Source organism: Pelophylax lessonae (genome assembly GCF_965119305.1).
Source record: "Pelophylax lessonae genome assembly, chromosome: 3".
Taxonomy (NCBI): domain Eukaryota; kingdom Metazoa; phylum Chordata; class Amphibia; order Anura; family Ranidae; genus Pelophylax; species Pelophylax lessonae.
Window position 1 is genome coordinate 195,124,461 of NC_138770.1, and position 23,757 is coordinate 195,148,217.

Consider the following 23,757-nt stretch of genomic DNA (forward strand, 5'->3'; position numbering starts at 1 on the left):
CTGGAGGATTTGGACTTCCTGTGCAACCTCTATAGGGTCCACGTATTGCCTTGTGCTACCAGTAGTGACAATGACCCTAGCCAAATGCAAAACGAGTGAAAAACAGTCAGAAAAGATGAGTATGGAAAAAACATGTCATTGGCTTCCACCTGTAAAAAGATTCCAGTTTCGGAGGTTTTCTCATTGTTGCTCAGCCAAAGCAGCTGAAACTGATTAACAACCCCCTCTGCTACTTAACTAACCAGATCAATATCCCAGGAGTTTAATTGACTTGATGTTATACTCTGATTTAAAAGTGTTCCTTAATTTATTTTTTGAGCAGTGTACATACACAGTATACAGTGCTAAAAATGAAATACTATAAAATTTATATGTGTGACAACATAAATACTTAAAAACAAATGATATGTAAACAACTAAAAAATAGGCCAATGAATAAATGTTCCAAAAAATTACAAACAACTGATTATCTCATAACGATACGACCATCAAGGTAAGTATCACTTCGAAAGAGTGATGAAAAAAGTCCATTCCTGATATCATTATTATGTGCTCACAAATTCAAATGTGTGTGTGTGTATATGTATATGTATATATACACAGTATACATATATATACTGTATATACACACACATATATATATATATATATATATATATATATATATATATATATAATATATATATATATACACACAGTATCTCACAAAAAGTGAGTACACCCCTCACATTTTTGTAAATATTTTATTATATCTTTTCATATGACAACACTGAAGAAATTACACTTTGCTATAATGTAAAGTAGTGAGTGTACAGCTTGTATAACAGTGTATATTTGCTGTCCCCTCAAAATAACTCAACACACAGCCATTAATGTCTATACTGCTGGCAACAAAAGTTAGTACACCCCTAAGTAGAAATGTCCAAATTGGGCTCAATTAGCCATTTTCCTTCCCCAGTGCCATGTGACTCGTTAGTGTTAGAAGGCCTCAGGTGTGAATGGAGAGCAAGTTAATAAATTTGGTGTTATTGCTCTCACTCTCTCATACTGGTCACTGAAAGTTCAACATGGCACCTCATGGCAAAGAACTCTCTGAGGATCTGAAAAAAAGAATTGTTGCTCTACATAAAGATGGCCTAGGCTATAAAAAGATTTCCAAGACCCTGAAACTGAGCTGCAGCACGGTGGCCAAGACCATACAGCTGTTTAACAGGACAGGTTCCACTCAGAACAGGTCTTGCCATGGTCGACTAAAGAAGTTGAGTGCACATGCTCAGCGTCAAATCCAGAGGTTGTCTTTAGAAAATAGACGTATGAGTGCTGCCAGCATTGCTGCAGAGGTTGAAGTGGTGGGGGAGTCAGCCTGTCAGTGCTCAGACCATATGCCGCACACTGCATCAAATTGGTCTGCATGGCTATCATTCCAGAAGGAAGCCTCTTCTAAAGATGATGCACAAGAAAGCCTGCAAATAGTTTGCTGAAGACAAGCAGACTAAGGACACGGATTACTGGAACCATGTCATGTGGTCTGATGAGACCAAGATAAACTTATTTGGTTCAGATGGTGTCAAGTGTGTGTGGCGGCAACCAGGTGAGGAGTACAAAGACAAGTGTGTCTTGCCTACATTCAAGCATGGCGGCTTGGAGACTGGGTCAATGGGCAGTATTCCAACATGATAATGACCCCAAACACACCTCCAAGATGACCACTGCCTTGCTAAAGAAGCTGAGGGTAAAGGTGATGGACTGGCCAGGCATGTCTCTAGACCTAAACCCTATTGAGCATCTGTGGGGCATTCTCAAATGGAAGGTGGAGGAGCACAAGGTCTTTAACATCCACCAGCTCCGTGATGTCTTCATGGGGGAGTGGAAGAGGACTCCAGTGGCAACCTGTAAGCTCTGGTGAACTCCATGCCCAAGAGGGTTAAGGCAGTGCTGGAAAATATTGATGGCCACACAAAATATCGACACTTTGGGCCCAATTTGGACATTTTCACTTAGAGGTGTACTCACTTTTGTTGCCAGCGGTTTAGACATTAATGGCTGTGTGTTGAGTTGTTTTGAGGGGACAGCAAATTGACACTGTTATACAAGCTGTACACTTACTACTTTACATTGTAGCAAAGTGTCACTTCTTCAGTGTTGTCACATGAAAAGATATAATAAAATATTTACAAAAATGTGAGGGGTGTACTCACTTTTGTGAGATACTGTGTGTGTTTGTGTGTGTGTATGTATATATGTATGTATATATATATATATATATATATATATATAGTATATAGTTTGTTTATAATTCTATAAAGCACTTTATAAAACTTGTTTAAGCCCTTTATAGTATTGTGGATCACTTTACTTGTGTTGCATTGTTGACAAATACTGTTTATGGTTCAATTGTTATGAGATTTATGGTCACATCGTTAAAAGATATATATTTGTTTGTAGAATTTTATTGCATATTCATACTATACTTGTTAGTATTTAGCATATGTATCACATCTTGACATTTTGTTCCATATAACGAATTGAATAATGTTCTCATGATGAGACCTTTTTGCACAGTATTTCTAAAGTACAGTATACCCCATAGACTAGACTTTGACATATGATGCCACTTGGTTATCTTACTGTATATCTAGGAAAGGATTAAAACTACTGTAACTTTTGCATAGTAGATGCCAGGCGGCACCTTACTTATTACAATAAACGCCAGAGCCCCGAAACATGCCAACTGCCAGGGTGTGATAAGAGAGTGGGGAGGACCCACCATATAACACCTTTGTACCCACTACAGATGTACTTGCGTTTTCTCATATTTTTGTGAATTTGTAGCAATGACTTTAATTAAATAAATTGTCATCTGTATGTATTCTTAGTCCTGCAATAATAACTCAAAAAGTTCTGATCTTTTTTCAGGTATATGTGGTTGGTGGATATGATGGTCAGAACAGGCTGAGCAGCGTTGAATGTTATGACTCATTCTCAAATCGCTGGACAGATGTAGCCCCACTGAAAGAAGCCGTGAGTTCTCCGGCGGTTACAAGCTGTGTTGGGAAACTGTTTGTGATTGGCGGAGGACCTGATGACAACACCTGTTCAGATAAGGTAACTGACGCATATTTGGAATTAGCAATTTGCACCTCTACAGAATTATGTCACAGTCCATTTAACAAAAATGCATATTTTACTAGTACTAGTTTGCATGTTTTATACATAAACTATGGGAAATTCAGATTCCAGGCCAAATGTACAAGCAGCAGGGGCAAATATGCTGCTTTCTGTTGTATATTGATCAGTTGCATATTTTTTCCATATCATCATTTAAGTTGGGGGGAAAGAATTTGTTTTTATTGTTAAAGAGGCCACTTACTGGACCCAGCACCTGAACTCTGCTCAGCTATTTTTCCTACACCTTCATCTTGGATTTGTAAGCTGGCTGTCACTTCCTAATCACTCAGCTGGCCTCCCTGCTGAAGTTTTGCTTTGGAGACTATCCTTAAGCCTCCTGGTATGTGTAACGTGTAACAGGTATCCCAAGGGGCTACGAGCAGGCTGAGGGCGACATCATCCTTACCTAGGTGAGAGAAGAGGAAATGGGATAGAGCACCACCAAAAATAGTAGTCATTTGCCCCCGAAAAATAAAAAAGTTCTGCCATTGTGTAACAGGCTTGGGGGGGGAGGATGACTAGTTTGACTTTCGGGTGATGTCTACTTTGATGCAATATCTTAGCTTATGCTAATTTATAACATTTTTTGCATACAGTAGCTGTGGATATTTGTCAATATATAGCGTAATGTGGCTGTTGAAGTTATGTGCTCTTTATGTTTAGGGTCACATTTGCACTACTGTGCTATGTTAGTGTATGCACATTTTGCTGTGTGTTAAGGTGCATTGCGTTAAGGCAGCCCATTCATTTGAATAGGCAGCCTAATGCGCCAAAACACACCAAACAGGTACAGGTAGCATTTGTGGGAGTCAAAGCAATACACATTAGTGCTATGCGTTGAGCTGCAGAGCACATCCAATGGCAACGTAACATAATAGCGTGAATAGGCCCCAAGAATGACTTTGAAATGGCTACCGTATTTGTATATACAGTATAAGCTTTCCTTCTGTTTCTATTGTAGCGGGGTTAAACATGCCTAAAGACACTGTTTGATATGTGGGAAGGAACTAGGCTCCCTCTAGTGGTAGCTGCATGGAATTTCCCGGGCTGTGACTTCCTTTTCACAAGATGAAGAAACTACATCTCCCAGGCTGCTTTGCAAGATCCAGGAACTAGGCTCCCTCTAGTGGTAGCTGCATGGAATTTCCCGGGCTGTGACTTCCTTTTCACAAGATGAAGAAACTACATCTCCCAGGCTGCTTTGCAAGATCCAGGGTGCACGGCTGCACCGCACGGCACTATGGGGGAGGTTATTTAAAGGAGAGAGAAGCGCGCGAAGGGGGGGCCTTTCTGCGCTGGACTCTGAGGAACCAGCGAGCGAGAGTGAAGGACTGACACTGGATATTGGGCCAGAGCCTTTTAGCCTGGAGGGACGACGTGGAACCGTCCCATCTCAGGCACGAGGCACATTCCTGGAGGTCATACTGCTGTTTGCCGAGACCGGAAGTCATCCGCCAGAAGGACCCCGCGCGGCTGGCATATAGCCAAAGGACTGAGACCGCAGTGGAAGCGCGCGAAGGAGAAACTTCTGTTGGTGAGAGGGCACATGCCCAATAACTGACTTTATCTGCTGAAGAGACAGTTTTATCTACAGATAGCGGTAGCGCAGCAGGAGGTGATAAAACCCCGGGGTTTATCACCATACTCTCTCAGGAGACTCATAGACAAACAATAAGGTCTGTAAAGGAGTCGCCAGAGGCTTATCTCTCTCGCAGAAGTTATTGCTCAGTTACGCAGACACCCTGCGGTGACAACTAACAGCTCGTTGTTTTTTTCTCTCTTGATCTTTATTCCTAATCTGGATTACAAATGAGCTCTATTCAATAACCTTGCTAGCGAAGATCAACAAGAAAGAAGAGAACTCTGGGGGAGGGACTCAGATAGGCCCACCTACCTGGTACTGTGTCTAGCCTTAATGCAGGAGGAGTGTGGGGGTATTCTTTTACCTTTTTAAAGCTGTTTTAAATAACCTTTTATGGACTTGTATTGTATTGTATTGTATCTCCCCTATTCAATTTGATACATAGTAAACTAAGTTTGGTTAATTACAATCTTGTGCGTTGTTCCATTGTGTCACCCAGAAGGACTACTATTCAAGAAGGTAACAAGGTATTGTTGCATAGTGAAGTATTGTATTCCAACCTGTGTATCTATTTGATAGTCCAGTCCTATTCTGGGTCAGTTGTGCCTGAGGAGGGATCGAGCCAATTTGATTGGGTTGTTAGGCAGGGTGTAGACCCAATAATATAATCAGCAGCTCCTGCGGGGGTGGTGCTACACGTGGGGGCTCGTCCGGGATTTCTACAGTCCTGCAATACAACCCTCTCAGCCATAGAATCCCCTCCCACGCAGAAATGGATCCTGTCGCTGCTGCTGAGTGGTGCAAGGAAGAGAATGTCATAGTGGAAAATGGCCTGGTGGTTGAAATCAAGGGAGAAGCCTGGACTGAAGAAAAGCTCCTCCCTGTTTTGAGGGCACTATCCACAGACAGGAAATTTTGGGTGATTGACATGAAAACTGACACCACTGTCCCACACACGTATGCACTGTGTGAGTGGAGGAAGGGGGTCCCTGATTATTTCAACGGAAACAGTGTAAAAACTACTGACCAAACAGAACTTTTCCTGATACATCCAGGAGTTCCTATTGCGGGTCCCTCATCCACCACCCCTGGGGTATCCAGCCAAGAAAAAGGTGTCCAAGAAGGGCATCCTGAGTCATCACCTTTGTCGACTTTTAGCTCAGAACTGTGTGCTGTTCTTGGGGAGATTGTGGCAAAATGTAGTAGGGACTCCTCGAGCTATTTGATGACTGGATATAGGAAGCTCCGGACATTCTCTGGGAAACAGCCTGTGCCTTCAGCAGAAGATGGGTTCGAAGAGTGGTTAGATACCGCCACTCAGGCTTTGGAGGAATGGGAGGTACCAGAACAGCACAAGAAGCAGAGAATCACAGAGAGTTTAAGGGGACCTGCATTAGAGGCTGTACGTAATCTAAAGCTTAGCAAGAAGAACTGCACTGCACAGGATTATTTGGACATTCTGCAAGATGTGTTTGGTCGGACGGAGAACGCGGCTGAACTTCTCTATCAGTTGGACCACTGTTATCAAGAAGAGGGGGAGAAGTTGTCCGAATTCATTAAACGTCTGGATAGGATTATCCACCAGATTCTGTTAAAGAAAGGAATAGACCACCGGAAAATAGATGAGACTCGTGCACGACAGGTTCTGAAAGGGGCTCAACCTTTAGATCCCATTGCCATACTGTTACGAACTCGTCGAGATGGCGGCATTCTAGAATACCCCGATCTGATTCGAATGGTCAGAGAGGAAGAGGTTATGTTGGACAACAAGAAGAAAAGTCGGCAGTTTGACTCAACTGCCCGGGTTGGAGTGATAAGTGTGGAAGAGGGTGACTCTCAAGTTGAACTTCTAAAGACCCAAGTGTCTCAGTTGATAGAAATGGTGTCCATCCTGACTGGTCAGGTATCCACTCTACCCAAGGGGAGTATATCGGAGAGGCCAGATGAACCTGTTAGTCTCAGCACAGATCCAGAGCCACGGCCTGCAAGATTGTTAACTTGTTTCAACTGCGGGGGAGTTGGGCATGTTAGAAGGGTATGTCCCAGCTCAGGAAATGCTGCCGCGAAACCTCGCGAGCCAGCGGGAAACTTCAGAGGACACCGATGAAGGAGTCAACCGGGTGTCCGCCAGTCTTAAGGGACTCCAGAAGTGGTGCAGGATCAGGGAAACTGAGTCAGGGGGTCAGACCCAAATATAATACCCCCAGTTCTAGACTCCGGGTTACTGAGGGAAGGAAAGTCAATGCACACCGGGTTCAGCGGGGGCCCAGATCAAGGAAGAAAAAGGAGAAGAGGGCCAGGGTACAGAGAACTGAATCAGACAACCAGGCTACATCAAGAGAATTCCCAACTAACTTGGTCGGGCCCTCCCCAGTGGTCTCGGTTCAGGTGGAAGGAATTTACACAAGAGCCCTCCTTGACACAGGGGCCCAGGTGACTCTTTTGTATAGAGACTTCTATGATAAATATCTTACCCATCTACCTTTGCAGAAGTTGGAAGATCTGGAGATATGGGGTATTGGGACCCAAAGTTTTCCCTATGACGGGTATCTGCCAATCAAGTTGACCTTTGATCCATCAGTGGCTGGTGAAGCGGAAACCTTTGACACCTTAGCGGTGGTCTGTCCTCGTCCACCAGGGGCCAACAAAAGCTCTCTCATCGTAGGAACAAACACTGACCTGGTAAGGCGCCTTCTGATACAACTGGTCCAGGGACAAGATGCTCAGGCGCCAAGGATCCATCCCATGCTACGGCAGGCCTACCAACGATTAGTGTTGGAGCAAGAGACCCCCGCAGAAGGAGTTGGACGACTCTGGAAGCTGGATAGAGCAGAAAAGGTCTTACAGCCAGGAGAGGTGGCCTGTTTTAAGGCTTCTGTTAAACTCACATGGCAACAGCCGGGTCCCTTCATTATCTTTGAATCAGGTCAAAAGGAGAGACAGAGAGGGATAGAAGTGATCCCTGAGGTGATCCCTTTGAAGGTGTTACAGGAAAACCGTGGAAGGGTTTTAGTGAGTGTCAGAAACACCTCTATTACACCAGTGAAGGTACCGGCCAGAGTGCTCCTGGGCCAAGTCAACCCGGCTACCCCAGTTGCCCCCATTGATTTCAAAGAAAAGGAACAGGGTGAAGCGGTTATAGAGGAGCTTTGCTCTGGAAACGCTGCCCTCCCGCCGGAATGGGTGAAGAGGGCCAAGGCACAACTTGCTCGATGTAGGGAAATATTCTCTAAGGACGAGTTTGACGTGGGATGTGCCAGGAGCGCTACTCATAAGATCCGCCTGAGTGAGGACAAGCCTTTCAGGGAGAGAGTCCGGCGAGTCCCCTTAGGTGACTTAGAAGATCTACGTCAACAGCTGGCAGAGCTCAAAAAGATCGGGATTATCCGAGAATCCAGGAGCCCGTATGCTTCCCCGATAGTGGTAGTCCGGAAGAAAAATGGATCTTTGAGGCTTTGTATCGACTACCGAACGCTGAACAGAAGAACCATCCCAGACCAGTATACCACTCCTCGAATCGAAGATGCCCTACAGAGTCTGTCAGGGGCGAAGTGGTTCAGTGTGATGGACTTAAAGAGTGGGTATTATCAGATCCCCATGCACCCTGAAGATCGGGAGAAAACAGCCTTCATCACCCCTGTGGGGTTCTTTGAGTTCAATCGCATGCCTCAGGGGTTGTCCGGGGCCCCTGCTACCTTCCAAAGGCTGATGGAGAGGACCGTTGGAGATATGAATTTGATAGAGGTACTGGTATACTTGGATGATGTTATCGTGTTTGGCAGAACTTTAGAAGAACATGAGGAGAGGTTGGAAAAGGTCTTGAAGAGGCTACATGAAGAAGGTCTGAAACTTTCTCCTGAGAAGTGCCAATTCTATCAGTCCTCGGTCCATTACCTGGGCCATATCGTGTCTGAAGAAGGGGTGGCCACTGACCCGGACAAGCTGGATGCTGTTGCTTCCTGGCCGAGACCCACAAATGTGACCGAACTCCGGTCATTCTTGGGCTTTTGCTCCTATTACAGGAGGTTTGTGGAGGGGTTCGCCCAGATTGCCCGACCCCTAAATGAGCTCCTGAAGAATGAAGAAGATGATGTCCCTGAGTTGGTAAAGCCGGCGAAGTCCACCATAGGCCCCCGGAAGGCTAAGGAATCCATCCAGGATCAGTGGACCCCGGAATGCGAAGGGGCCTTTGTCCAGCTGAAGGAAACCCTAACCACTGCCCCTGTGTTGGCCTATGCGGACCCCACAAAACCATATGAACTGCATGTTGATGCCAGCCGAGATGGGCTGGGGGGGGTACTTTATCAGGAGCATGAGGGTCATCTGCGACCTGTTGCCTATGTGAGCAGAAGCCTACTGCCTGCTGAAAGGAATTATCCTACTCACAAACTTGAATTCTTGGCCTTGAAGTGGGCAGTGGTTGACAAATTGAAAGACTACCTGTACGGAGCTGAATTCATTGTCAAGACAGATAATAATCCCCTCACCTATCTGTTGACTACGGCCAAGCTGGATGCAACAGGACATCGATGGTTGGCTGCCCTCTCTAGCTTCAATTTTAGCCTGAAGTATCGGCCAGGAATCGGAAATAGGGATGCAGATGCCCTATCCAGAAGGTTGCATGTTCCACAGGAACCTGCGGAAGAATGGACTCATTTGGCTCCAGAAGGGGTGCGTGCCCTATATCAGGGAACTGAATTTCGATCCCGAGGAGGGTCAAGAGCAGAAGAGATTGGGGTTTCGGCTATCGGAGTACCCAAATGCTACTGCCAGGTGACCCAAGTTGAAGGGGAGGGTTTGCCCCGGCTGTCCAAAAGGGACTTGCGGAAGGAGCAGTTGGAAGACCCTTTGGGAAAACTTCTCTTGGAAGCCCTGGAGATCCAGAGCCCTGAGTTGCTTCTAACTGACTCCCCTCAGGGGGCCCATCTGTTGCATAGAGAGTGGACCCGGTTACAGATCAGAGAAGGAGTGGCCTACCGGAGAGGTCCATCTGAAGATCTGGAGGAGAAGTGGCAACTGTTCTTACCAGCTAAGTACAGAGAGGGAGTTCTGGCCGCTCTTCATGATAATCATGGCCATCTGGGGCCCGAAAGAACCTTTCAGCTTGTCAGGGACAGGTTCTACTGGCCTTGTATGAGGGCCGAAGTTGAAGGATACTGTCATTCTTGTGTCCGGTGTATACAGAGGAAGACTCTGCCACGTCAAGCAGCCCCAATGGGCCATCTACAAAGTCAGGGACCCATGGAGCTGGTGTGCATTGATTTCCTTTGCTTAGAGCCTGATCTGAGTGGCCAGGGGAATGTCCTTGTGGTAACAGACCATTTTACCAGATATGCTCAAGCATTCCCAACAAGGGATCAGAAGGCCTCAACGGTAGCCAAAGTTCTTGTAGAGAAGTTCTTTGTACATTATGGGTTACCACAACGCCTCCATTCTGATCAGGGAAGGGACTTTGAAAGCAGACTGATCAAGAGACTGTTAGATATGTTAGGCATTCAAAAGACTAGAACCACTCCCTACCATCCACAGGGGGATGCCCAGCCTGAACGATTTAACAGGACTCTTTTGGATATGTTGGGGACTTTGAGCTCAGAGAAGAAACAGCATTGGGGCAAGCACGTAGCTGCCATTGTGCATGCCTACAACAGCACTGTCAGTGATGCTACTGGATATTCCCCTTATCGGCTGATGTTTGGAAGGGAGGCTCGGTTGCCAGTGGATTTGGCCTTTGGCATTTCGCCTGATCATACCTCTTCAGCATCGCATAGAGGATATGTGGACCGACTGCGGAAGAGTCTGAAAGCGGCCTATGACAAGGCTCAGGCCACATCTGATCAACGTGGACTGCGGAATAAAAAAAATTTTCGACCTAAAAGTTCGGATCCATGACCTGCAACCAGGGGACAGGGTTTTGTTGAGAAACTTGGGTGTCCCGGGAAAACACAAGTTGGCAGACCGCTGGAAGTCCCAACCTTATGTTATCTGCAAGCAACTGCCAAACCTTCCTGTGTACCAAATTCGGCCTGAAGGAAGTGTGGGTCCATTGAAGGCTTGGCATCGGAACCATTTGCTGCCTCTCTCTGAAGCGGTTCGTATGCCCCCTGTGGAAGACTTGTCAGAGGCCCCTTCGACTTCTCGCCGGTCCAGACCAGTTACCAGATCTCAGACGACGCTCCCAGATGAGGGAGAGGGAAGTTCTCCATCTGAAGATTTGGAAGATGAAGAGGAGGTACCTGACTGGTTGTGGTCATCTCAGTTGCCAGAACCCACACCTGCCTCCCTGTCTTCATCTGACTTGGCTGATAGAGGAGCCCTTCGGGCAGAAGCCCCTGAATTCATACCCTTTCATATGCTTCCAGAAGAAGCAGCTGAGGATGAAGGTTCTGAGGAGGAGGTTGCACCCTTCTCTGAAGAAGAACTGACCTCTCTTGAACCATCAGGTTCCTCTGTGTTGGAACATGAGGAGGGGGACATTGAAGAATCCTCAGAAGTGCCTGATCCTAGCACCTCTGAGAGCATGCCTCCACGGGAACAGAGGGAAAGGAGAGTCATTCACCCACCTAAGAGACTGACCTATGATCAATTGGGTGAATGTTCGGAAGAAGCTGTTTTTACCTCCAAAAGATCTCCTGACCAGCCTAGTTCCTCCACTGTAGATTTGGTGGGGGACAACCCTAGCTCACCCCCAGGCACAACTGTGCAAGCCACCCAAGTTTTGGGGGGTCTGTGAGAGATCATGAGAACAAAGTATTGAAGTAGAAAACGTTTGCATTTAAGTTTGTACATAAGGATATTGGGTTTGGCCATTATAATAAGCACAGTTTTTGATGTTCACAATTTGGTTTACTTTGTGAGTTAATGTTTGCGCACATTTTGTTGCTCTGACCTCACTATATGTTTTTTTCTCTTTCTCACCTTTTGATGTTTTTTTTTCAACACAAACTTTAAGATGTAAGTGTTTAAGAAATTGCAAAGGCACATGTGCTTTTTAAAGGAGCACTATATAAAAGCACTAGAAATCAGCACTATATTAACACTGTAGAAATCACTTATTTGTTTATTAATTGCACTTTATCGTTTTACTGTTGCACTGCTATTAGAATACAAAATTGGATGTATTCAGATTGACTTATTTCAGCAAAATGTTAATGTTTTTGTTGTATAATGCCAACCTATGCACTAGGGTACATACTGTTGACCTCTTTGGGGACCAAAGTTTCTCAAGTGGGGGGAGTGTGTAGCGGGGTTAAACATGCCTAAAGACACTGTTTGATATGTGGGAAGGAACTAGGCTCCCTCTAGTGGTAGCTGCATGGAATTTCCCGGGCTGTGACTTCCTATTCACAAGATGAAGAAACTACATCTCCCAGGCTGCTTTGCAAGATCCAGGAACTAGGCTCCCTCTAGTGGTAGCTGCATGGAATTTCCCGGGCTGTGACTTCCTTTTCACAAGATGAAGAAACTACATCTCCCAGGCTGCTTTGCAAGATCCAGGGTGCACGGCTGCACCGCACGGCACTATGGGGGAGGTTATTTAAAGGAGAGAGAAGCGCGCGAAGGGGGGGCCTTTCTGCGCTGGACTCTGAGGAACCAGCGAGCGAGAGTGAAGGACTGACACTGGATATTGGGCCAGAGCCTTTTAGCCTGGAGGGACGACGTGGAACCGTCCCATCTCAGGCACGAGGCACATTCCTGGAGGTCATACTGCTGTTTGCCGAGACCGGAAGTCATCCGCCAGAAGGACCCCGCGCGGCTGGCATATAGCCAAAGGACTGAGACCGCAGTGGAAGCGCGCGAAGGAGAAACTTCTGTTGGTGAGAGGGCACATGCCCAATAACTGACTTTATCTGCTGAAGAGACAGTTTTATCTACAGATAGCGGTAGCGCAGCAGGAGGTGATAAAACCCCGGGGTTTATCACCATACTCTCTCAGGAGACTCATAGACAAACAATAAGGTCTGTAAAGGAGTCGCCAGAGGCTTATCTCTCTCGCAGAAGTTATTGCTCAGTTACGCAGACACCCTGCGGTGACAACTAACAGCTCGTTGTTTTTTTCTCTCTTGATCTTTATTCCTAATCTGGATTACAAATGAGCTCTATTCAATAACCTTGCTAGCGAAGATCAACAAGAAAGAAGAGAACTCTGGGGGAGGGACTCAGATAGGCCCACCTACCTGGTACTGTGTCTAGCCTTAATGCAGGAGGAGTGTGGGGGTATTCTTTTACCTTTTTAAAGCTGTTTTAAATAACCTTTTATGGACTTGTATTGTATTGTATTGTATCTCCCCTATTCAATTTGATACATAGTAAACTAAGTTTGGTTAATTACAATCTTGTGCGTTGTTCCATTGTGTCACCCAGAAGGACTACTATTCAAGAAGGTAACAAGGTATTGTTGCATAGTGAAGTATTGTATTCCAACCTGTGTATCTATTTGATAGTCCAGTCCTATTCTGGGTCAGTTGTGCCTGAGGAGGGATCGAGCCAATTTGATTGGGTTGTTAGGCAGGGTGTAGACCCAATAATATAATCAGCAGCTCCTGCGGGGGTGGTGCTACACTATGATTAGGCCACAGTGGGTGGGTGAAACACATTGGAAGTAAGAAATAGGTTGGACTTTGTTTTCGATTTGTTCAATAAAGCTTTTTAAAAACATGGCTGAAACCAGTGAGGGGTCTTAACATTTCTTTTTTTCCACTTAAAATATAATAATGATGTGGTGCCCATATTTTAGCACATCCTCTTTAATTTCTACTCAAATAATATACTTTGCTACACAGGTGCAGTGCTATGATCCTGATACAAATACCTGGCTACTCCGAGCATCAATTCCTATAGCAAAGAGATGCATTACCGCTGTGTCCTTAAACAACCTCATCTATGTAGCTGGAGGGCTTACTAAGGCAATTTACTGCTACGACCCAGTGGAAGATTACTGGATTCATGTACAGAATACATTTAGCCGACAGGTAATCAATCTTCATTATAATTTCATGTGATGTGTTTGAGAACTTTCCAGAATTCATCCCTACTACCGAGTTCTGGTGCTCCACCCTTAGCAATAATAAGGCTCCATGCAGCCCCTCCTTTGACCAAAACTGACATTCCCAAGCTCTAAGGGAACATTAATATATGAATCAAAGTGTGGAAATTGTTTTAATTATAGCTGAAAATGACTTCTTATTGGCATAATTCCCAGAACATTTGGTTGGTGGGTTTGCATTTTCTTTATGCTTGATGGCGATAATTTAACTTTTTGAACAAACAAACAGCAACAAATAAACAATTGAAATCTAGCATGTGAGTTATTTTATAATGGAATCAGATCATGGGATGACAGAGGTGGCTTAATTGTTTACATTATACCCCAAACCCCAAAACCTAGAACACTCTGCTGTGCCAATAATAACCAGACTTTACATCAGTGGTGCTCAACATGTGGCCTTTCAAAAACCTTCTGATGTGGTCCTCAACCTCAAACTAGGGAAGCGCATGCTCGGGGTCAGCAACACATTGATCACGATTTGGGCTTGCCAACTCACCATCCCAGAGCATCAGAGTGCATTGAGTCGGCACTGGCAGCGGAGGAAGCAGGCGACTGCTAAGGGAGCTGGAGCCGCATAAGCCGATGCTTCCTCTGTAGCGCCAGCTCCTGCCCCAGGCAGAGTGATACCAAGTGCACTTCGTCTAAGGCCTTTCTAGCAGCCTGAAGAGTGATGCCAGCAGAAGCTGGAAGAGGGAAAAAGGTCAGTGTATTAAACAACACATACACTGCAATGAGCATATTAGCACCTATAAAAGGGTTTCACACTGATCTGCAGGTGTAGCACAGTGCATCTGCAGCTTTCCTGAGGGTTAGCTGCACTGAGACATAAACTTCCATTATATGCCAGCGGTTTGGTGCTCTTTCTGAAAGTGCACCAAGACTCCTGAATGCAGAAGTTTTGGTGCGCTTCATAAAGTGCACCACATCCCCAAGATATATTAGAAGTCTATGGCAAAGTGCAGCTAACATGCAGGAAGTCCGCAGGTGCACTGTGCAGGTAAACTGCAGTTCATTAATGTGAAAGCAGCCTTATCCCCTCCCACGTATACAGCCTGAACCGGTTGTTAGATCTAGCCAGGAAAGTGGTAGCACGCTATTGGCTATCTCCCCAGGCCTCCACATCTCTACAATGGATGGAACAAGTTAACACTATGCTTGTTTGAGAAAAACATGCATATCAACATTGGAATGCATCTAACACATTTTCCAACGTTTGGAGGTAATGGTTGGAAACTCCTGGGGTGGCTCTGCACCAGCTGATTCTTAGTAGACTGCTCCAAGGGTCAGCAAAAGGACAGCTGTGATCCACATCATAGATCTTGAAGGATGGAGTGAGGCAAGAGATGTTGGCAGTGGGTGGATACAGTAAACCCCCCTCCATTGCGGGGGTTACGTTCCGGACCGCGAAAAGTGAAATTCCGTGAAATAGAAAAACCCTATTAAAATGCATTGTAGGCATGTTTATTTTACTGTCACTGTACGTGTAGAAGCATTTTAAGGTCTTTAAACACACTTTTAAAACAATAGAAACTCATTTAAACACATAAAAGATACTAAGAGACATAGCAAGAGCTATGGAAAACACAAAAATATTTCATTTTTAATGATTTATATAGTAAAATAACATTACAAAAAAAAACGCGAATTACCGGGACCGCAAAAACTGAACCGCGATGGAGCGGGGGATTACTGTATTGCAGTGAGATAGGTGTATATACTACATGAGGAGGTGAATATGTGGAAGATAACACACACTTCATAAGTAGATTTTTGTGTTTTGTTTTTCTTTCTTTTCTTTTTTTCCCTGTTTTGTTTTACTGGTATACAATATCTTGTATACTATAATTAATGTGTAGAACTTATACCATGATTTAATGTACAATTGTTAAAAACTGGTTACCACACTCTCTCAACCTCTGTTGTAGCTTTAGGGGTCACAATGACGACCCCGCCTTAGCTCCAGGGGGCCCATGTGGCCTCCCTGTTACAATCTGTTTTACACTTAGACAGGAGGGGTGGCGGCATATACAGGAACTGATCCTCTCCATTTTCCTCCTGCAACCGATGAAAGCTGGCTTTTCCTCCTCCACCTCCTGCTAGCATTCCTCAGCTGCAGGAGAAAAAGTGGGTATTGTGCTATTCAATATAAAAAATGTGAAACTCTGAATCATTTAATTGTGGCCCACAACAGGTTACCAAATCACTTAAGTGGTCCTCGATCTTCAAATGGTTGAGCACCCCTGCTTTACATAATCTCACCATGACCTGCTGTCTTTGCTTCCTTATTGGCTGGTGAGGTTATTTATCACACATAGTGGCCTATAGTGAGGTGAATAGGGTTGGACTGTAGCCTGACCTTGCAGAGTTGAGTTCCCTAAATAAGCATCTGGGGTTTTGTAGGTCCAGAGCCATATAAAAGTAAAGTATTATGCATATAAACACCTGGGAATGCCTGTTGTATAACCCCATGGTTACAAACTATAAACTGTCCACAGAACTTTAAAGGACAACTCCATCAAAAATTATTTTCCTTGCTGAGTGTGTGTAACAGGAGCTAAATTTAGTTGGGTTTTTGCTGACTCGAGTTGCTTAGCTGAAAATCCTAGCTTTAAGGCTATCATGTGTGTGCACTGAATAGGGAGATCTCCCCACTAAAGACATGAGCAGTGTTAAGAGAGGTTCATTAGTATTTGTGATCTTGCATCATGAATATTGGCCATGTATTCCCTGGTAAGCTGATAAGCTTTGTTCATATTGGTACAGATAAAATTGTTGACAAGCTTTTCCTAAACCTGTCATTGGGTTCTTCCTGTCACTAGAAAACAACTGCTGTTGCTAAAACGCATAAACTGGCTGACACTGCAAAAAGAGTATTTTAGTGCCAAACATAGCCTCAGAGTTTCCTCCATTCCTAGGATAGTCAAACTGGGACAGTTCATGTGTGGGAATAATTATTCACAAATACATATTTAATCTATGATATGTTTCACGTTAGATTTATTGTTGAGTTGTTTGATTAGTAAGCTCATGTTATAGTTATGTTTTATGATGCCTAATAACATATGCACTTGACATTGTCTTCTAACTTCTAGCCAGTTTTAGAAAACTTCAGAATTAAAGCATCTACATGACTTTGATTCTGCTCAATCATATACAACCAAAATATACATACAGAATAACCTTCTTTGTTTAAAACAAACCTGGCATGAGAAAACCATAGAACCTAACATTGCTGAGTTGCCTGGCTGTCATGAGACCCTCTTGCTGCAATAGTTTGAGTCACAAACCCAAAGCAGCTGTATAGTACATAGACATTACTTTTCTCTGACTTTCTGGGTCTGCATACTTGTTTAAGGCCAATGGATCAGTATAACGTCAAGACAATCTATTGCTCTCATGATAGATTTGAGAATAAAATTGGTGTACATTGCAGTAAGCCAGATTCTTTTTGCTGAGATATGCTGATATTTTTAGGCTCCATTTACACTTATGTATTATCATGCGTATTACTGCAACGTGCAGTAACGCACATAACATATATTGCTGCATTGCATTACTCCATTGTAAAAGAGTGTGACATTAGTTTTACTTACAGTTACAGTTTATGTAGTTTTATATTTACACGACCAATATGCAACCATTACATACTCCATATATTAGATTTTCCTGGGTTATCAGTTTACATCAAGTTAATCCATTTACATGTTGGATGAGCAAAATGTGTTATTTTTCCAGAATTAATAATTCTGTGAGTTCCTAAGGACTAACATCTGCCCACTGAAGAACAACAAAGTGTTTATGTAGACATATATGTCTTATTATCTCGAGGCTTGGAAGATAATATTGCAACGTTCTCACACAAAGGTGTCTGCATTTGGCCACCTGTACTCCATATTAAGACTTTGTTCATTGAATACTACCTCACCTATCTTATTACATAATGTCCATGTACTATTATCTTTCTCTTAAAGCAGTTGTATCCTCACTGAAAAAAACACATTAAAAAAACCCTGCAGGACAAAGGCATAATGAGCTAGTATGCATCGCATACTAGCTCATTATGAAATACTTACCTTAAAACTAAGCCCAGACACGGTCGCCTGGACACCGCTGAGGGAGCTGTCATGTTCCCTCAGTGTCTCTTTCAGGTTCGGCGGCTCCGGCGCTGTGAGAGGCCAGAGCAGCGATGACGTCATTCCCGCGCCTGCGCACAGGAGTCACTTTCCGGCAAGGAGCTGGCAAAGAGCTCTTAAGGTCCACCGGACCTTCAGAGCGCATGCGCCGCTGGTTTCAATGGCTGCATGCAGGGCGAATATCTCCTAACCCGTGCAGGTTTAGGAGATATTAATTTTACCTACAGGTAAGCTTTATTATAGGCTTACCTGTAGGTAAAAGGTAAAAAAGCAGCGATACTTCCGCTTTAAGCCTTATGTAAAAGTCAGCGTGTTCCTATGTATATTTAAAGTAGAAGTCCACCTTAAGACTAAAATCCCTGCATCTACAGACATCCACGATCTAAGACCTGTAAAGAAGAAATCAGTATACATACCTTTTTTAAGCCGATCTGACCCGATCCCATGCTGAGCTGTCAGCCACGGCTTTGCTGTGTAGATGGGTTTAGAGGACACAGCCAACAAAGGAAGCCCCATAGTAAGTCTATGGGTGACGTCACAGCCCATTCATTTCACAGCCGTTGTTGGCTGTGTCCTTTGCAGACCTTAAGCCACTGGAGACCAGATCGGCTTCAAAAAAGGTATGTATACTGATTTCTTCTTTACAGGGCTATATAGGTTAGAGTTAGATCCTGGTTGTCTATAGGTGCAGGGATTTTAGTTTTAGGGTGGACTTACATTTTACGTTTTTTGTGTGTTTTTTTTTGCATTATTGCAATATTTTTAAAGGTGTAACAAACAACATTTCAAGCTGTTCTTGGTGCTAGTATAAATATATTTACTTTAGTCAATGCACCGGGATACTAATGTTAAGGGATCAGCCATGCTAAAATTGATATTTCAATTATAGGTGGAATTTCCTGGGCTGGGTCTCCCACTAGCATCTTATAAAATATGGAGACTGCAGCCATGGGTTCTCATGTTTGTAGTTCCTGGTTCTCTTCCCACCCACTTTGAAAATTAGAGAGTCTCTACTTTACATATTCGCCATAATATATTCTTTAATGTATAATGATTCATAAATTAAAATAAATAAGAATTAATCAGGAAGGGTTGTACCACCTTGTAGTGCCATAGTAAATGTTCATAGCTTGGAACTAATGAGCAGAAATCTCACCACCGGAGAGCAGTATACAAAACTGTTAGGGTACCCCAGCATTTGCCAATAACTGAACCACCATACAAACAATATTTTTCTTGCACATGATAGGATGATGGATCAGCAGATCTTCATCTCATTCAATAAGCTCTGGGGAAAATTATTTGTCCTTAGCAAATCAACCCCCATATCGCTATTATCTATATAAATATGCAGTGTTAATAAACATCTGTTCACCAATCTGTGAACTCATAGACAGTTGTGACATGTTTAGAATCCTTTGGATTAATATTTTAATTCATTCATATTTTTTCTCATTGCTATTTAAAGAGGCAGTCCATCCAATGTTCACCATGTTCACTAAACTAAGTGATAATTTCTTTGAATATTAAACTGTTTTTTTTTTTATTTAGTTAAACAATCTAATTGAGTGAACATTGAACGTGTCTTGCCTTCCACTGATGGCAACCTGAAGATTAGCTAAAAAATATGTCTCAACAGCTTTAATTATTTGACTTGTAATAAAGTATGCAAAAAGTGGTCACCGCCTCCACCTATAACTGGTCTTAGTGGTAAGGAGCACTGGAAGGGCGGACGCAGATAAAAAAACGAAGAGATTTCCAGTCACAACTTACCAACCAGCCAGCGACCAACCAAATTGACCTGACTAACAGTATGCGTTAAAAACAGGGGTTTGGTTGCACACATTTGCAAATACATGCGTAAGCTGCAGGCCCCGACAAGGCACCCTGTGATCTGCAGTCCCTAACTCTACAATTTAAAGAGTCTCCACAATGGGAGCACATGCATTCTGATGAGATAGATGGAGGACAGGTGACTGAAGGGAGCCCACCCCTCCTTAAAGGCACAGGGTCACACTGAACACCCAGCACATCGCACAATGGCGGCAAAGGTGTCAGTGCATTGCCTGGCTCAATATAGATATCAATAATGCAAAAAGTGGTCACCACCTCCACCTATAACTGGTCTTAGTGGTAAGGAGCACTGGAAGGGCGGACGCAGATCAAAAAAACAAAGAGATTTACAGTCACAAGTTACCAACAGATTTCCAGTCACAACTTTGTAATAAAGTATGTCTCATGATGTGCAGGCTGCTGGATTCTGGAGAAATCTTCACTGCAGGGTTGCCCTGTCCTCTTCCTGCTGCTAAACTGTCTGTGTGTCGGGGTGTCGTTTTCGGGTTATCCAACAAGGACAGGCCGCCCCTGTCTCCTCCATTAAGAAACGTTCCTTTATTGATCAACATGATCTGTAATTGGAGTAGAGAATCCTGTGACTCCTCAGACTCTCCCCCATTCTCAGATTGTGTTAGAGGCATCGTAATTACTGAGAAAACTCTTCTTAATGGGAGGGGGGGGGGGGAGTTGTCCACAACTGATTATATTTAGAGCAGCTTAGCCTAGAGACCCAAAGCTGCTATTCCCCACAGAATTGGAATTTCAGCAGCAGGAAGAGGACAGGGCAGCTGTACAGTGAAGATTTCTCTGGAATCCAGAGGTTTGCACATTGTGGGGCATACTTCATTGCAGGCAACTAATATAACTAAAACTAGAGAAAAAAAGTTCAGCTTTAATTTTAAATGTTCAAGCACCCTCTTCTAAAGTTTATATTGAACTGCATGTTACATTCCTGACCTCCATGTAAACTGCACTTGAGTAGAACACAAGAGCAGATGACACTCCTGTGTAGGTGTGTAGTCTCCTTCTTGAAGTGAGATTTTATAACACACGCTCAGCTGGAATTTAAAGAACACCTGTAGTGCTTGGATATCGCAATATTTTAATCATGGTGAATGCATTTCAAGAGCAAGCCACTTTCACTGAAGCCTACTGCATATGACTCACCTCTGAGTTTGATGGTTGTTTACATCAACTCCAACCTTGCCCACACATAATAGGCTCCCAGTAATTAATGTCTGAGTTCACTTTTAATAAACAGAGTGACTCTTACTCTACCTTGGCACAGGTATCCTTTAGGTGCAGAAAAGAAGTGCCAACAGTGGATTGTATCACAGAAAAACCCTTCCTGCAGCTGGATATTGGAGACCACAAGCTGAAAATCTTATTTTCGTCTACTAACCCCGTAATGTCACAGACAACAGCAATGCAGGGCAACATATAAAAGCTACCTCTTCCAAAAACAAAATTGTATTGTTGGTTGAACTCCAGCATGAGAAAACAGTTGCTGGCTTAGTGATGCCAGAGCCATCTATCAGCAGATGGCCCTGGCATGCAGGAACAGGTACTTTTCCCAGGGTTTAATGAAGCCATCAAACCTTCTAATTTGAACATCATAACGGATAACTGCAAGGGGTTGGGAGACCTTGATCAGAGGATAGAGATAGCAATGAAAGAGTCTCTAGCTGATGATTTTGCCTTAGAGGAATGTTAAGGATGTGATATATGCTCTAAAGTTGTGTTAAGCCCAATATGTATTGCAGCTTACCAATCTTTAACCACTTGTCCACTGGGGCAATCTTTATTAAAATTTTTCGCACACATGTTAAAACCAGCATTTTTTGCTAGAAATTATTTTAAACCCCCAAAAAATGATGAACTGTATCTGCTGAAAACAGAGACATTGGAGAATAAAACGGTAGTACTTACAATTTATTATATCACACAATATTTGCACAGCTATTTATCAAATGCATATTTTCAAGAAAAAAATACACTAAAATGAATTTTTGTGCTAACACAATACAATACACAATTTTTGGTAAATATAAAAGATAGCATTGCCTTGAGTAAATAGATACCAAACATGTCAAATGTATACATCCCCATCATCCATTTAAATTACACATATCAGAGAGCCTACCTTCTATATGGGCATTGTTTGGGGTAGTACAAGATTTCGTGACCCACCCTTCAAATAATGTCCCGATCCCAAAGAACCCGGTAAGTGCTAAAACATAAATTTACAGATGTATATAAATATACCCAAATTAACAATCCCAGCAGGAACGCACCCACACAACTGAGCCACCAAGGCGTCCTGGGTGTGCTAGGTGATACAAGACATCTCCACAGAAACCCTTAAAGGACCAGCACAAAGCTGAACAGCACAGCAATGATACATAACAAAATATAAATAATTCAATGTTGTTAACAATACTCGATCACATTATAAACACATTTTTTACAGCTTAATAATATTCTATGTACAACATAAGTGAAAGCATTACATATATAATATAAGTATACATCCTCTAGTCTAGACTCTAGTATCAGCAGGGGCAGAGGCACGATCAGCAGGGCACCCATGACACCTAAAACAAAATGATAATAAATCAAAAGAGAACAATACCCCAAAAATTGTAAATAGACAACTTAATGAATATTCAAGGAATGGTTTATAGCTAGTGGCCAGGAGGTGTGGTAGCGGACAATTGATCTCTATTTGCAACAAACATCTATCCCAATTTAATTCTATTTAACTTCATTGCTCTAGAGCTGCCCGAGTCATTTTTATCTGAAAGCCCTTCGTCAGTTCAACAAATAAATAGCAAGCTCATGGCTGCAGGAGCAAATATGAACATGCTTTAGCCCCTTGTATACCACGCCATTTATAAACGTATTCTCAATCTGGGGGAAGGGTAGTATTAGATGTACTAGCAGATTTAGATGAACTTAATAAAAAATTAAAGCTGAATTCTAGATAAATCTTTGTAAGCAGTTAGGGCAAACAGATTTTCTTTCGGTCATTGATGGACACAGCTCCAGAATCTTCTTAACCATTGGGTTATGCAGCCCCCTACAGGAGTAGGACACTAGGCAGGAAAAAGCTTTGCCACACCTATGGGGCAGTCCCAGGGGATATACTCCTACACTCTGCTATAGGCATTCAGTTTTTTTCTGCCTAGTCAGGAGTAAGGACCTGGTTGTTTGCTGGGATCTCTGGTCCTAGCATTATTTCCTTTTTAAAAGGAATTTGTTTCTCCTTTTATTATTTTCTGTTGCTCCCCCTTTAGGCGGTTTGGGGTCGACGTAGGCCTCTCCCTGGGACAGTGGGACCCCTGGGTTCCCCTCCTTCTCCCCAGCCCCTCTAGGGTCACCGTCGGTCTTCCGTACCCCCTCACTCATTTCGGGGTGAGCTTAGTATGTAGCGACCCTACTGGGTCTGCGTCCACGCACTTTGAGATTGTTAGGATGATTCCTTTTCTACTGCAGCCACGCATGAATCGGCGCTGGTGGATGCACTGATTGTATCGGTGCGGGCAACTTTAAAAACTGGAGGATGGAGTGCTGCTGCGTCGGAGGTGCCCGTCCCCTTTAGTACCTGCAGCTCCCCAAAAGTGGCTAAAGGTATCCCCTTTTTCCAACTTCTTTGACAAAATTGTCACGAGTCAGTGACCTAAACACAATATGTCCGTGCCTAAGCATTTCGCTAGAGGGTATCCCTTTAAAAAGTCCCTGTTAAAAAAAAAAAAAATGTGGATAGTTCTACCTGTGGTGGTTTCTCAGGTTTCCAGGCTGAATAACTCCACTCTAATTCCAGTGGAGGAGTCTCCAGCTTTTAAAGACACCTTTGACAGGAGAGCAGAGATTTTGGTCCACCACATTTACTGTGGCCGATTCAGTCCTTAGGCCGGAGTAGGCAAAGCTTTTGCACCAGGATCTGGAGGGGGAACAGCTCCCCCTGACCTTGCAGAGCTGGTGGACCAGTT

At 43.6% G+C, this 23,757-nt stretch overlaps 1 protein-coding gene across 2 annotated transcripts in view; it reads left to right on the plus strand.

Annotated features, from left to right (window-relative positions):
• KLHL24 (kelch like family member 24) overlaps positions 1-23,757 on the plus strand; it is a 122,061-nt gene that overhangs the window by 92,580 nt on the left and 5,724 nt on the right. For both annotated transcript variants that reach the window (XM_082252202.1, XM_082252203.1), the window contains exons 5-6: positions 2,917-3,105; positions 13,531-13,719. In XM_082252202.1, coding sequence (XP_082108328.1) covers positions 2,917-3,105; positions 13,531-13,719 — 378 coding nt within the window. The remainder of the gene's footprint in view (positions 1-2,916; positions 3,106-13,530; positions 13,720-23,757) is intronic.